This window comes from Dama dama, chromosome 9 (genome assembly GCF_033118175.1).
Source record: "Dama dama isolate Ldn47 chromosome 9, ASM3311817v1, whole genome shotgun sequence".
Classification (NCBI taxonomy): domain Eukaryota; kingdom Metazoa; phylum Chordata; class Mammalia; order Artiodactyla; family Cervidae; genus Dama; species Dama dama.
Genome location: NC_083689.1, coordinates 108347970 through 108361474, shown reverse-complemented (window position 1 = coordinate 108361474; position 13505 = coordinate 108347970). Strand labels below are relative to the sequence as shown.

The 13505-nt window shown below is 39.3% G+C and overlaps 1 protein-coding gene across 3 annotated transcripts in view; it reads left to right on the top strand.

Annotated features, from left to right (window-relative positions):
* Positions 1-13183, top strand: part of PJA2 (praja ring finger ubiquitin ligase 2) — a 70661-nt gene extending 57478 nt beyond the window's left edge. For 2 of the 3 annotated variants that reach the window (XM_061152126.1, XM_061152128.1), the window contains 3 exons: positions 6840-6954; positions 7344-7465; positions 10043-13183. In XM_061152126.1, the coding sequence (XP_061008109.1) occupies positions 6840-6954; positions 7344-7465; positions 10043-10168 (363 nt within the window). In that variant the 3' untranslated portion in view covers positions 10169-13183. The remainder of the gene's footprint in view (positions 1-6839; positions 6955-7343; positions 7466-10042) is intronic. The other variant, XM_061152129.1, reaches the window with a different exon arrangement.
* The last annotated feature ends 322 nt before the right edge of the window (positions 13184-13505 follow it).

Here is a 13505-nt window from a genome sequence, read left to right as displayed (position 1 = left end):
AGTCATTGCATTCATTGCTGGCTATGTTAATGATTCCACAAGTTAAGTCAGTCATACTGAATGTTATTTAATATAAAGATTAAATTGTAAAGTTGATTGTTATATAAAATAAAAATGGGAAGGATGGAAAAAATGGTTAGTAGATGTAGATAAACATACACATATAACAAGCAGATAGAAAATCTGCAAAGTCACTAGTCCTTCTTTCTGTGTTTGGTCACAGGCTATAATTGATACAGTGTCCTTTTTCCTTATTTTCCCTTTCTTCAGCAAGGATCTACCTGGTTAGGACTCTTTACTTTAGGATGGGACCCAAGCCTGCATTTCTCAGGAGTCTCGTGTCCTCAGTCATCTTGCCTTTTCTGGCTGCTGTAGTCTTCTGGTAACTTTATTGTTGGGGGTGGAAGTACTGAGAGATGAGCGCTCTGTACGCAGTTATCCCAGGATTTTCAAGTAGAGGAAAGTGGTTTGTGGATGGTCAGCTGCTGCTGCTGGTAAAGGACACTCAGAGTGACGTGAGGATTCAAAACCGTTACATCTGATTTCAGCCACATATCCTTGTTCTGAGTTTTAGAATCCTGTTTTTTAACCAGTCAGTGGTACAATTTTTGAGAAACTTGACAAGACTTAGAATTAATTTGAAATATATGTTTGATTTTCAGAAATAAGAGATCTTTTTCCAGGGCCATCATGGGCACACTCTGGTTCTCATACTGTGCTTCCCTTTGAAAGTTAGTGGGCCCAGGTTTGTCCTTTTCTCCTTGTGAGCCTGCAGGGACATTCAGAAGGGTCCATCACACGTCACAGTTTATGTAGTCATTGTTACTGCCATAAGGTCAGGTGGGGCAGACAGCTGGGTTCCCAAGACGTGCCTCGGTTGGCACTTCGTTGCATCGCACCACAGATAGTTTAAATTTGGTGTCACTGCAGCCTGTGCCTTGAGAGCATCCCTCTCCAGTTGGTGAGGAGCTCAGCGCTGAGCTCAAGCTGAAAGATGCCGCCACACCAGCCCCATTCTTGCTTCATGGAGTCGTGCCTGACACCAGTTCTGTCAGTCTGGGCCCAGTCACAGGAGAGAAAACAGTAATTTGAACAGGACAAGGCTGCATGTGTGTGTACTTGATTGTTTCTGACTCTGTGTGACCCCGTGGACTGTAGCCCACCAGGCTCCTCTGTCCATGGGGTTCTCCAGGTAAGAACACTGGAGTGGGTTGCCATTTCCTTATCCAGGGGATCTTCCTGACCCAGGGATCGAACGCAGTTCTCCTGTATCTCTTGTGTTGACAGGCACATTCTTTACCACTGTGCCACCTGGGAAGCCCGAGTAAAGTGAATTCTGAAGAATATAGGAATAGTAGGTTGAAGGGATAGCCTTAGGGCTGAGATGAAGCACTCTGCCTCTCTGCCCCCAGGGTTAAGATCCAGACGGTGTTGAAGAGGACGCAACCGTGGTTCTCAGACAAGTGTTTGTACTGCTGGGCTGGCAGAGCTTGCTGGAAATCTGCCCTCTGGTTTTTGGCAAAAATCTGGCTTTGGAGTGCTCGAGAAGCTGTTCCCAGGGAAATGACTAACTGGAAGCACTCCTACTATAAAACCACCCACGACGAGTGCCAGGGGAGGCTGCTGGCCACCTCACCCTGCAGCTGTGAGGCACTGGGGAGAGTGTGTGTGCTTCTGGAGCCAGGTGCTAGGGAAGCCTGTCACTGCAGGAGCCGGGGCAGAAGCCCTGTGGTGCAGATGCCAGGGTAAGGATAGAGACAGGAAGTCTTCCTCTCTGCCCGGGGCAAGCCCGCTGGAACTAAGCAGCAGTCCTTTCCTCCTGTCTCTACAGCACCCTCTATTGACTGAGCCTGTGACAAAGGAAGAATATTTAAAAGGCCCAGATCTGTTTTCACAGAATGGAAATGAAAGGTGAATTTGGAGCTGAGAGGCAATAATTCTATTACTGGCACACTGGTTTTCTTTTTGCAGTATCTGCCTGCAAATCCAGAGTCAAACTTGGGGTTCAGTGTCATTAACTGTGTTTATTAACTCTCACAAAAAAGCTTTCTTTGCTTTTTCTTTTTCCAGTCCTGACTTTGCTTTGGCCTTGGCCCTATACTCTGTTGTAACTCTTCTCAAATTCTTTTTGGAAAGATGGTTGCTGAAATACCTAGGCTGGATTATGAGGAGTATACAAAAGACTATGTTTGCCATCCAAGACAACACAATGTTAACAATCAGGCAGAATCCTATTCCTGCTTAGAAAGCCTAGTTTATTTTGTATTGTGGTAGCAGGCATATAATGTAAAATTTACCATTCTAACCATTTTTAAGTATACAGTTCAGGGGCATTAAGTACATAAACAATAACCACATCCCTCCGATTCTCATTCTGTGGCAGCCTTCGTTCTGCTGTCTGTCCTATGAATTTTACTACTTTAAGTACCTCATGTCAGGGATACAGTATTTATCCTTCTGTGATTGACCTATTTCACCTAGCATAATGCCTTCAGTGTTCATTCTTGTTTTAGCATGTATCAGAATTCCTTTATTTTTCAACGCTAAATTGTACTCCACTGTGTGTATGTACCACATTGTTCCAGCTTTATTGGTATATAATTGACATGTAACATTCTGTAGGTCTAAGGTGGGCTGTAGGGCTTCCCAGGTGGTGCTAGTGGTAAAGCCCCTGGGTCGGGATGGTCCCTGGAGGATGGCACGGCAACCCACTCCAGTGTCCTTGCCTGGAGAATCCCATGGACAGAGGAGCCTGGTGGGCTATAGTCCGTGGGGCCGCACAGAGTCCGACGTGACGGAGGCGAGTTGGCACACAGGCACACAAGGCGTGCAGCGTGTGGACTTGATACACTTACATACTGTGCAGTGATTATCACGGGAGGGTGGTTAACCTCTGCCACCTCACATAACTGCCGTTTCTGTCCTGTGGTGAGAGCATTTAAAGTTTACTCCCTTACCTTATTTCAGGAATATAGTACAGTGTTGTCATCTGTGATCAGTTTGCCACCTTGAATCCCCAGGACTGACTGACCTTATAACTGGAAGTCTGCTGTTTCAGGTCTTAGGTGGAAGTCTTTAGTCCGTGTCAGGTTAACTTTGTGAGTGGTGTAAGGTGCTTGTTCAGTCACCGAGTCATGTCTGACTTTTTACAACCCCATGGACTGCAGCACACCAGGCTTCTCTGTCTTTTACCATCTCCCAAAGCTTGTTCAAACCCATGTCCGTTGAGCCGATGCCATTCAACCATCTCATCTTCCATTGTCCCCTTCTCCTCTCAGCTTCAGTCTTTCCCAGCATCAGGGTCTTTTCCATTGAGTCGGCGCTTCACATCAGGTGGCCAGAGTACTGGAGCTTCAGCTTCAGTGTCAGTCCTTCCAATGAATATTCAGGGTTGATTTCCTTTAGGATGGACTAGTATGAGTTCCTTGCAGTCCACAGTACTCTCGAGAGTCTTCTCCAGCACCACAGTTCAAAGGCATCAGTTCTTCTAGGGATTCAGTTTTATGCATGTGATTATCCATCTGCATGTTATTTTTCAGTCTTGCCAATTCCATTTATTGAAGAGATTGTTCTTTCCCCATTGAGTATTCCTGGCTCCTTTATCAGGTCTTGTGTTTTCCAGGGTTTGTTTTTGGGTTCTTGATTCTGTTCCATTGGTATGTGTGCTGTATTTATACCAGTTCCATACTGTTTTAATCACTATACTTTAATAGTAGAGTTTGAAATCAAGAAATGTGATGCCTTCAGCTTTGTTCTTTGCTTTGGCTATTCATGATCAGGGTCTTTTGTGGTTCTATACAAATTTTAATGTGTAAAGTTAGGTTGCCTGAGTAAATTCCTCTTTTGTTTTTTTAATGTAGACTTTTTTTGTTATAAACGTCCCTTAGATCTGGTTTTGCTTCATCCTGTAAGTTTTGGCATATTGAACATGTGAACAACCCGTTGGTTATTCAGAAGTGTTTTGTTTAATTTCCACATAGTTGTGAATTTCCCAGTTTCTTCCTGTTTTTGATTTTTAATTTCTTGCCATTTTGGTCAGAAATAATAGTTGGTGTGACTTCAGTCTTATCAGATTTGTCAAGACTCGCTTTGAGGTAGGATCTAACCTGAGGAATGTTCCATGTGCATCCAAGAAGAATGTATGTTCTGCTGCTGTTTGTGGAATGTTCTGTATCTGTCTGTTAGGTCTGTTTTACCTAAAGTAGAGTCCAAGTCCAGTGTTTCCTTTTTGGTTTTTGTCTGAGTAATGTATCTGAAAGTGAGTTCCTGAACTCCCCTGATACTACCTTACTGTTGTCTAATCTCACTTCAGATCTGTTTTTACTTGCTTACTATGCTTAGGTTCTCTATTATTCGGTACATATTTTTTATGATTGTTACATCCTCTTGATGAGTAGATTCTTTATATGGTAATCATCTTTGCCTCTTACTACAGTGTTTGGCTTAAAGTCTCTTTTATCTAATGCAAGTAGAGCTGCCCCTGCTCTCTGGTCTCTCTGGAACAGAATATCTTTTTCCGTCCCGTTACTTTGAGGCTATGTGTTTCCTGACAGCTGAAGTGAGTCTCTTGTAAGTAGCTTGTGGTGAGTTGGGTCTTCTTTTTCTCCTTTTGCCACTGTATGCCTTTTGATTGGAGAATGGTAAAGTGAAAGTGAAGTCACTCAGTGGTGTCTGACTCTTTGCGACCCCGTGGACTGTAGCTTACCAGGCTCCTCTGTCCATGGGATTCTGCAGGCAAGAATACTGGAGTGGGTTGCCATTTCCTTCTCCAGGGTGGAGAATGGTAAGAAGCTACTAATTCTTCCTTACTCATTATTGTCTGGCTGTTTCGTAGTTCCCTTGTTCCTTTCTCCCTCTCCTGTTGTCTTCTTTGTGACTTGCTTTTCATTATCAAAATTTTGTGTAGATAATGTAGATGTATTATCTACACAAAAATCTAATGTAGATTTTTGCTTTATGATTTATGTGAGGGTTAAATAAGACATCTTAATAACCTTATTTTTTGCTGGTAACAGCTTCAGTTGCATGCAAAAAACTCTGCCCTTTTATTCCCCACTTAGGTTTTTGATGTGCCAGTTTCTCTTTGTATATTGAATGTTCATTAGCAAGTTATTGTAGTATACTTATTTTTAATACTCTTATGCTTTAACCTTCATTTCAGTTCAGTCGCTCAGTCATGTCCAACTCTTTGCGACCCCATGAGCCACAGCATGCCAGGCCTCCCTGTCCATCACCAACTCCCGGAGTCCACCCAAACCCATGTCCATGGAGTCGGTGATACCATCCAACCATCTCATCCTCTGTCGTCCCCTTCTCCTCTTGCCCTCAGTCTTTCCCAGCATCAGCGTCTTTTCAAATGAGTCAGCTCTTCGTATCAGGTGGCCAAAGTATTGGAGTTTCAGCTTCAGCATCAGTCCTTCCAATGAACACCCAGGACTGATCTCCTTTAGGATGGACTGGTTGGATCTCCTTGCAGTCTAAGAGACTCTCCAGAGTCTTCTCCAACACCACAGCTCAAAAGCGCCAATTCTTCGGCACTCAGCTTTCTTTATAGTCCAACTCTCACATCCATACATGACCACATCCTTTAACCTTAATACTCAGTAAAATGGTTAATATACTACCATATTACAGTATCAAAGTATTCTGAATTTGATGATATACTTACCTTTACTAACCAGTTTGTTCTTTCATTCATCAGTAGATATTTGGTTTGTTTCTGCCTTTTAGATCTTGTGAGTGTAGGTCCCGTCTACAGTTCTAACTTAATTGTAGTCAAAAGGGCTAATCAAGCCACAAAAGGATGAGGCCGACTCCTACTAGATGGTCATATGATCTGCTGGTCTTCCTGTCTTTCTTAGAATAGTGAGTTTTTCCAGACATTTGAGTCCCTAGATAAAGTTCACAACCCAGATAACTGGGAGTTATGGGCATGTCTCAGTGAGGTTACAGATTTAGTCCAAGAGCACTACAGTGAAGTGAGCCACATGAATTTGGGGTCTCTCAGTGCATATAAAAGTTAGGTTTATATTATTACTGTATTCAGTGTGCAGTAGCAGTATGTCTAAAGAAATGTTTATACTTGAATTTAAGAACACTACATTGCTGAAAAATACTAACCATTATGTTAGCCTTCAGTGAGTCACAGTAGTAACAGCAAAGTTCACTGATCTCAGATCATCGTAACAAATATAATAATAATAAAAAAGTTTGAAATGTGAGAATTACTAAAATGTGACACAGGGACATGAAATGAGAAATGCTGTTGGAAAAAGTGGCACTATAGATAAGTTTGAGGCAGGGCTGCCGGAAATCTTCAGTTCGTAAAAACAGCAGTATCTGCCAAGTGCAGTAAAACAAGTTGTGCCAGTGCTAGTGAACTGGTAACGTGGGTGCACGGACTCTGTGCCAGGAGTAGATGTTGCCATTCAGGAGTTCGTCATTCGCCTCCCTACCTTGAACATCTTGTAACCTTGGCCATGTTTTACTTTCACCAGTTGAATCTGTCCAAAATGTTGCTTTCTTTCATGTGATTGATCTCACACAGAAACTCACAAGTTAGAAGAGGTAACCACTGTTTTGAAAATATAAGTATGATGGTCAAATAAATTGTTATTGAGACACAATAGATTTTTGTTGTACTTGTGAGAAATAGGTTTGTTTATTTGTTTTTTCCCCTATGTTTATGATATTTTTGGTTCAGTGCAGGAACCGCAGCAAAAGAAACCAACAGGATGAGGGGTAATGCTGGATGTGATTTTAGATGACACCTTTAAACATGGTTTTCATTGCTGCTTAAAAAGTATATCTAACAAAGTGATATGACTTTCCATTTTCAGACTGCCCTGGCACACTTAGAGTCTCTTGCAGTGGATGTTGAAGTGGCCAATCCACCAGCCAGTAAGGAGAGCATTGATGGTCTTCCAGAGACGCTTGTTCTTGAAGATCACACTGGTAAGAGCAAAGTTTATGTCTAATAAACGTGTCAAATGACATGTTGCATATTCAAGTATGTTACCAGTGCACATAGAAGATAAAAATACTGTCAGAAACTTTCATTAGATTTCCTATGAAACTTAGTTCTGACAAACTTACCTAATGGAATTTTTAAATTTATCAAGTGATAGGTTGGGACAAATGTTCTCTAGTCAACTTTTCTACAAAAGCAATGTTTATTAAATTCCAAATTGTCATGCATTAAGCAGAAATACATTTGCCAATTAATTGATCAAATTCTGGTTCTTTCATCTTCTGTAGTTATCATTTATGAGTTAATGTGTTGGATTTCAGTTTTATTAAAATTGAACTTTGTGGGATTGATAAATCACATTATTTGTTTTCAGCTATTGGTCAGGAGCAGTGCTGTCCAATCTGTTGCAGTGAGTATATTAAGGATGATATAGCAACAGAGTTACCCTGTCACCATTTCTTTCACAAACCTTGTGTCTCAATTTGGCTACAAAAGGTGAGTTGCAGATTTACTTTTTTAGAATTAATATTTTAATGGTTTCTTCTATAAGTTAATGACAATAGTAGTGTTTTTTAAGCCTGTTATACTTAGCTACATACTCAAAATATTTTTTAACTTAGTGTTTAAAATTGGCTACCTGTTAATGATTACAGATTAATGGTAATGTCAAGCTATTTCACCTTACTAAGTGTGAAAGTGTGAGTCACTCAGGGGTATTCATCTCTCTCTGACCTCATGGACTGTAGCTGCCAGGTGCCTCTGTCCATAGGATTTCCCAGGCAAGAATACCGGAGCAGGTTGCCATTTTCTTCTCCAGGGGATCTTCCTACCCACGGATTGAACCTGGTTCTCCTGCACTGCAGGCAGACTCTTCACTACCTGAGCCATCAGGGAATCCCTTTAACGTACTAAAATTTTCTAAAAAACAATATAAGAAAATGACGTTAGGATAAAACTAGTTAGATCTTGATTATATCTCTGAAATTTGATGTTTTCAAAAATATCTTAAGCCAGGAAGTCTTTGGGACTACTCACAGTACTGTAACATTGTACAGATATCCTGCTAATACGAGATGGTATCTCCAACAATGAGGATAAACAACAAGGTCTTACTGTATAGCACAGGCCATATAGTCAATATCCTGTGATAAACCATAATGGAAAAGAATAGGAGAAAGAATACATATATAACTGAATCATTTCACCATACAGTAGAAATTAACAAACATTCTAAATCAGCTATACTTCAATAAAATATTTAAAATGTAAAGTAAAAATGTGTATGATATTTAATAACCTACCAAGTACCTCTGATGCAGATTTTTATATACTGTTTTTTAATGTTTACCCAATAATTTTTAAGTATATTTGAATTACTTTAAAAAGTATTCTTTAAATCTCAGTGAACTCTATTCTTGCATAAAGGATATTTACATGCAGTTCAGTAGAAGCTCCCAGATCGCTTTCCCAGCTTGATTACTTACAGATATGGCTCTCTGTCTCCTCCATAACCGCTTCCTTTCATCTCCCCTCTCTCACTTCCACCCTCTCCTTCCTCCCTTTTCTTTCCCTTCTTTTGCTTTGGTTTTGCTCCCCTTCTCCTGCCGCTTCATCTCTGTCAAAATTCTGGTTAATATCTCTCAAATCCAGTGTAGAAGTGTTCATTATTCCTTTATAATATCTAAAGTTTCTGTCTAGGCTTTCAAGGCCTTCTGGGATCTAGTCTGTCCTTCAGATTTACTCCTCTGTACCTTTACTCATGTCTGCCTAGCCTGGTGTGATCATCCCCTTACTGTAAAAATAGATGTTCTAGGAAGTCCAGCTTAAAATCCCACCTTTTCTACTCTTAGCATCCCCTCTCTTTAAACTTCCGCCATAGTATCAGAACCTCACGAGGGGCTCGTGTTGCCGTGCCTGCTGTGTGTCACGCCTGAATGATTCACGTGCGTTTTCCCACTTGGTCCTGATAACCGCTCTGGAACATACTGGTGTCCTTACTCTCATTTCCTAGTGGTTGTCACTCATGCAAGGTTCCACGCCTGGAATGTGCTTGGTTGAGACTGGACTCCTCTATTTGACTCTCAGATGTTGCTCTTTTGGTTCAATCTCTATGGCAAGTGCACTGTACCTGTTTGCTGAATTAAATTCTTGAATTGTCAATATTACTTACATTGTACAGTCTTGAATTGTCAATGATTTTGCCTTAACCCAAAGTCGTACTTTCTTTAGTCTCTCTCCTGTCAGGAAGCAGCATAGTGTGAAGCCTTTCCTCTGGGGCAAAGGTTCCCAAGATACATATCTTTGTCACCTTCAGCAGCATGATTTCTTCAACCTGTTTTCTATCAGGGAGATCTCTGGGAAAAAGAAGATTTGTGAGGGGATTATCTATCACCAGATGGCAATCTCTGTAATCTGCCATTGGTCCTAAAATCATGTACTCCAGTCTTAACTGCCTTCCCTGTCCCACCTTCCCTCATTGATTTGTTTTATTTTTCAGAAGGCACCTAACTCTTCTTAACTTTCTGAAAAGGAAGTGTATGGCTTATAAAGAAGGGCTGCAGTCCCATCCGCTTTGATGTATCTGTACCACACCAGAGTGAGGCTTTACTATGTATGTGGAAGATCCTAGGGGGATGATTTGACCTAATAAATATGTGAATTAACTCGGTCTCTGCTTTCTCTTAATACATACATCATAGATTCATAATAATTCACTTCAGGGGAGGACATACCCTGCGACTCCCAGCTCACCCTTGTAGTACTAGTCCGAAGTGGAGAGTATAGTAGATGCTCAGTTAATACTCACTGAAGAAAAGATGAGTGACCTATAACATACAAAACTGATGCGGAGACATTGTTCCCCTTGAAGAAATTAAGAGTCTAATTGGGACGAGGGGAAATCCCCTCAGAATTCTGCTTCTCTGTATTTTGTAGGCTGATGTTCATTTTTTTTTTACATTATTTGACTTGTTTAGGATAATGCTACTGTTCTGATACTTGGTAGCAATTCAGACCTTTCCGCCTGTTGGCTACAAACTTGCTTTTTTCCTCCTCTGGTTTCTCCCCCTCCAGTCCGGGACCTGCCCTGTGTGCCGCCGGCACTTCCCACCTGCTGTGATGGAAACGCCTGCAGCCGCTTCCTCTGAGCCTGATCGTGACGCCCCCCCTGCAAATGACAGTGCTGCAGAAGCCCCCTAAACCTTCCCACTTGAAGGAGATCGGTCTATCAAAGTAAATCTGCAGATTCCTTCTAAATCTGATGTGCAAATAATTATATATAAATATATTAAAAATGCTATATATAGTCTATGCCATAGTTTAGAAAGAGAATATTAACCTTTCTAAACTTAAGTTAGATTTGCAGAAAGTACTAAATGTTTTCAAGCTGAATGTTGAAGTAGTGCATCCATTTTCTTTAGTTTAACATGTTATTAATTGTAAAGTCAAGCTTATCAGTTAATTCTCTCCAGAAGAAATAATCATCTATGTGGCACACATTATTGGTTTTGTCTGGAGTACTGCCACTAAGTGATTATAATTAAGCTTTCCTATTTGCATCAAATGTGAAGATTGTGATCACAACAGTAGTAAAATTTGGTTTCGTTGGAAATAAAAAGGAATTCTAAAGCATGCTTTTTCTTTGGTCCCTTTGCTGTTGCTTCATCAAAACCTCTTGGTTCGTAATACTGAGTGGTTTTGTAAGAAGGTATCTACTCTTTCAAATTAAGACTTTTTAGAATGCCAAACAAAACTTCTGGCTAGAGCATCACAAAATGTTTATATCTTAATTGTAGTCTTGAAATGGTTAGGTAGAAAATTAATTATTATATTTGAACTGGTGGATGTGCATAAAGTAAAGTCAGTAAAGAATATGAACAATCTCCTGGACTCGGTGCTTGGTGCAGTGAGATGAATTAGATGGCCTTATGAGATCCTTTCTATTTGTCTAAAGTTATACTTGAAGGTCCAGAACACTCATGGCACATTTGTATAACAAATATTGGATACAGTTAAAGGTAATTTTGACTCTGTAATATTTTGGAAAGTCTGAAAAAAAAAAAGCATGAAGTGTTTTAAAACACTCATTCTGTTATATCCCAAAGGAAAATCTGAATCCTTAAAAAAACTAGAAAGTTAATTGTACTATCTTATATAAAGCATCAAACTGATGAAGTACAGGACAGATTTGACCATACCTTTTTACAGCATGTCTAAACCTTCCTTTGTTGTAATTTATTATTCTAAAGTATTGCTGGACAGAGATTATTCATATTACATTATCAGCCTTTGTTTCTTTGCACTAATATATTTTGGTAAAACTATTCACCCAGAATGGAAATAGTGTCAAATGAAGCTGTGAATGAAAAAGGAATAGATTGTATGATTCCCTAGTAACTGTGTGAACAGAATTGAACAAGTAACACAGCTCTGGTGTTAATTTCCTGTCTATAAAAGAGAAAAGATTCTGACCTCAAATTTATCCTCTGAAAGAGACCTGTTCACAAGCTTTTACACAAGAGGGGAAATCGGCTTTCCTCACAGTTTTTTTTTTTTTTTTTTTTTTTAAGGGAAACATGACCACAGAGTCATCTCTGTAATTATGTGACCAAACTAAGACTGCACAGCTCTCTGTTTAGGTGGTCCCACCCAGTAGGCAAGTATATATCAACATGGACATGATATTTAACTTACAGGTTTTTTAAATACCAAGACCGGAGAATGATGATGGGTCTTAGAATGCCACATTTGAGCAAGTAAAATAGTAAAGCACATAATGAGTATACATCCATCCAAGTATTACATTGATAATTTAGTTTGGACACAAAAAGGAATGGTTTATATGGTTTCCCAAATGCAAAGTTTACGTTTTATTTGTGTAATTTCTCTGAGTATTTATATTCCATCTCTTTTCTCCATTCTTAAAAATAAATGAATTTTCACTGTTGGCACATTTGAGGCTTAAATATAAGGAACATAAAACTTGCATTCTAATTTTTGCATATATTGTAAATGTGTCTGGTATTTACAGCAAAATACTGTGTATCCTTTTATGGGTAAAACAAAACTGAACATTGCATGCATGTAATGTGGTGACTTTGTAATTTAGAGGTTCTTTGGGGCATCTGTGACTTGGAAATGCTTACATTCAGGCCTTAATGTTGCATTAGGTAGCATGTTTTCCTTCTGATGTATATAGTCACTGTTGTATAAACTAATCTTTGCTTGTTTTCTACTCTGTGATCTTTCCATACCGTATTTCATTGATAATCAGTTAGTGTCAAGGGGTCAAATCAGATTAAAGTTAATTCTCATGTGTATATTGTGGAAATTTGTGGTTAGTGTGATTTTTTTTGTTGTTGTTGTTTGTTTCCTTTAAGTAATAATGATCAGTTGTGACACTTACTGGTTAAACTGACATTGTTACAGGTTTCTCTGTAATAAGCCACACATTATATTTAGGCAGTATAATGGGACCTTGGTTTTCTTCTAGATAGCAGCTGTCAGAAAGAAAATATTTCTTCTTTGCCTGTTAAGATTTAGCTATTATCTGCCAGTTGTTAAGAGGTTTTGGTTCCAGATTCAACCAGCAGTGTTGAGAGCTGAACTTAAGATAGCTGTTGTACTTTTTGCTTTCCATCTGTTTCCACCCTTCATTCTTGGCTCCCTACTATCTGTAAACAGCTGCTGTGAAGGAGAAAAGTTCAATAAGAGCTGGCTTAAAAATTCTGTAAAAAAGAAAATTGAGATTTTAGAATTGTCATTGTAACAAGCTGATATAATCTGAGGCTGACAAGTTAAGGCAACTAAAGTTTGAAAAAGTAAAGAATATATGATGGTAAATTAGAAGTATTAGTATTAATTAAAATATTGTTTCTCATTTCTCTATTATATGTTAAGTGACTTCACCTAATTTTATTTTTTTAAAATGTTTTCTTCTTTCTTGTAATATGAATGCTGATATTTAAAGGTAAATCTGTGTGGTTTTCTTTTGTGTTTCTTGTTTATGTCTAAGCTAACTAACTCTTTAAGATTATTTGTGATCTGGATTTATATATAAGCTGTTAAATATATGTAACTGTTAAAATGGAATGCAAGCTTTTCAAAAGCCCAGGTCTAAATGTGATGATTGGTTTATTGTTCTACAACCCCAGACCATCAATTTTCGTGTAAATCATAAACAATAAACAGGATATATCCAGTGGTCACTTCTAATATTTAATTGTGTAGTCATATCACTTCTATAACGTAACCTCCTCGAGCATTTAATGTTAATAGCAAAGAACACAGGTCTTAACAGGAAGTCTGGAATAGGCTCCTGAGCACATGATTTTATAGTCCTTCCACTGGGATCTAAGAAGGAAGAGGCTAAAAGAGAACTCAGCTATACAGAAGTGGTTGTTGGCCTTCCAGAGGTTGAGCCATTCAGCACCCCTACAAGGGTTGGATTTCATTATTACAGAAATGAATAACGTGTCACCCACACATTCCTGTAAATAGCACACATGTGAAGCTAGGCAGAAAGGTCTTGTTCCTT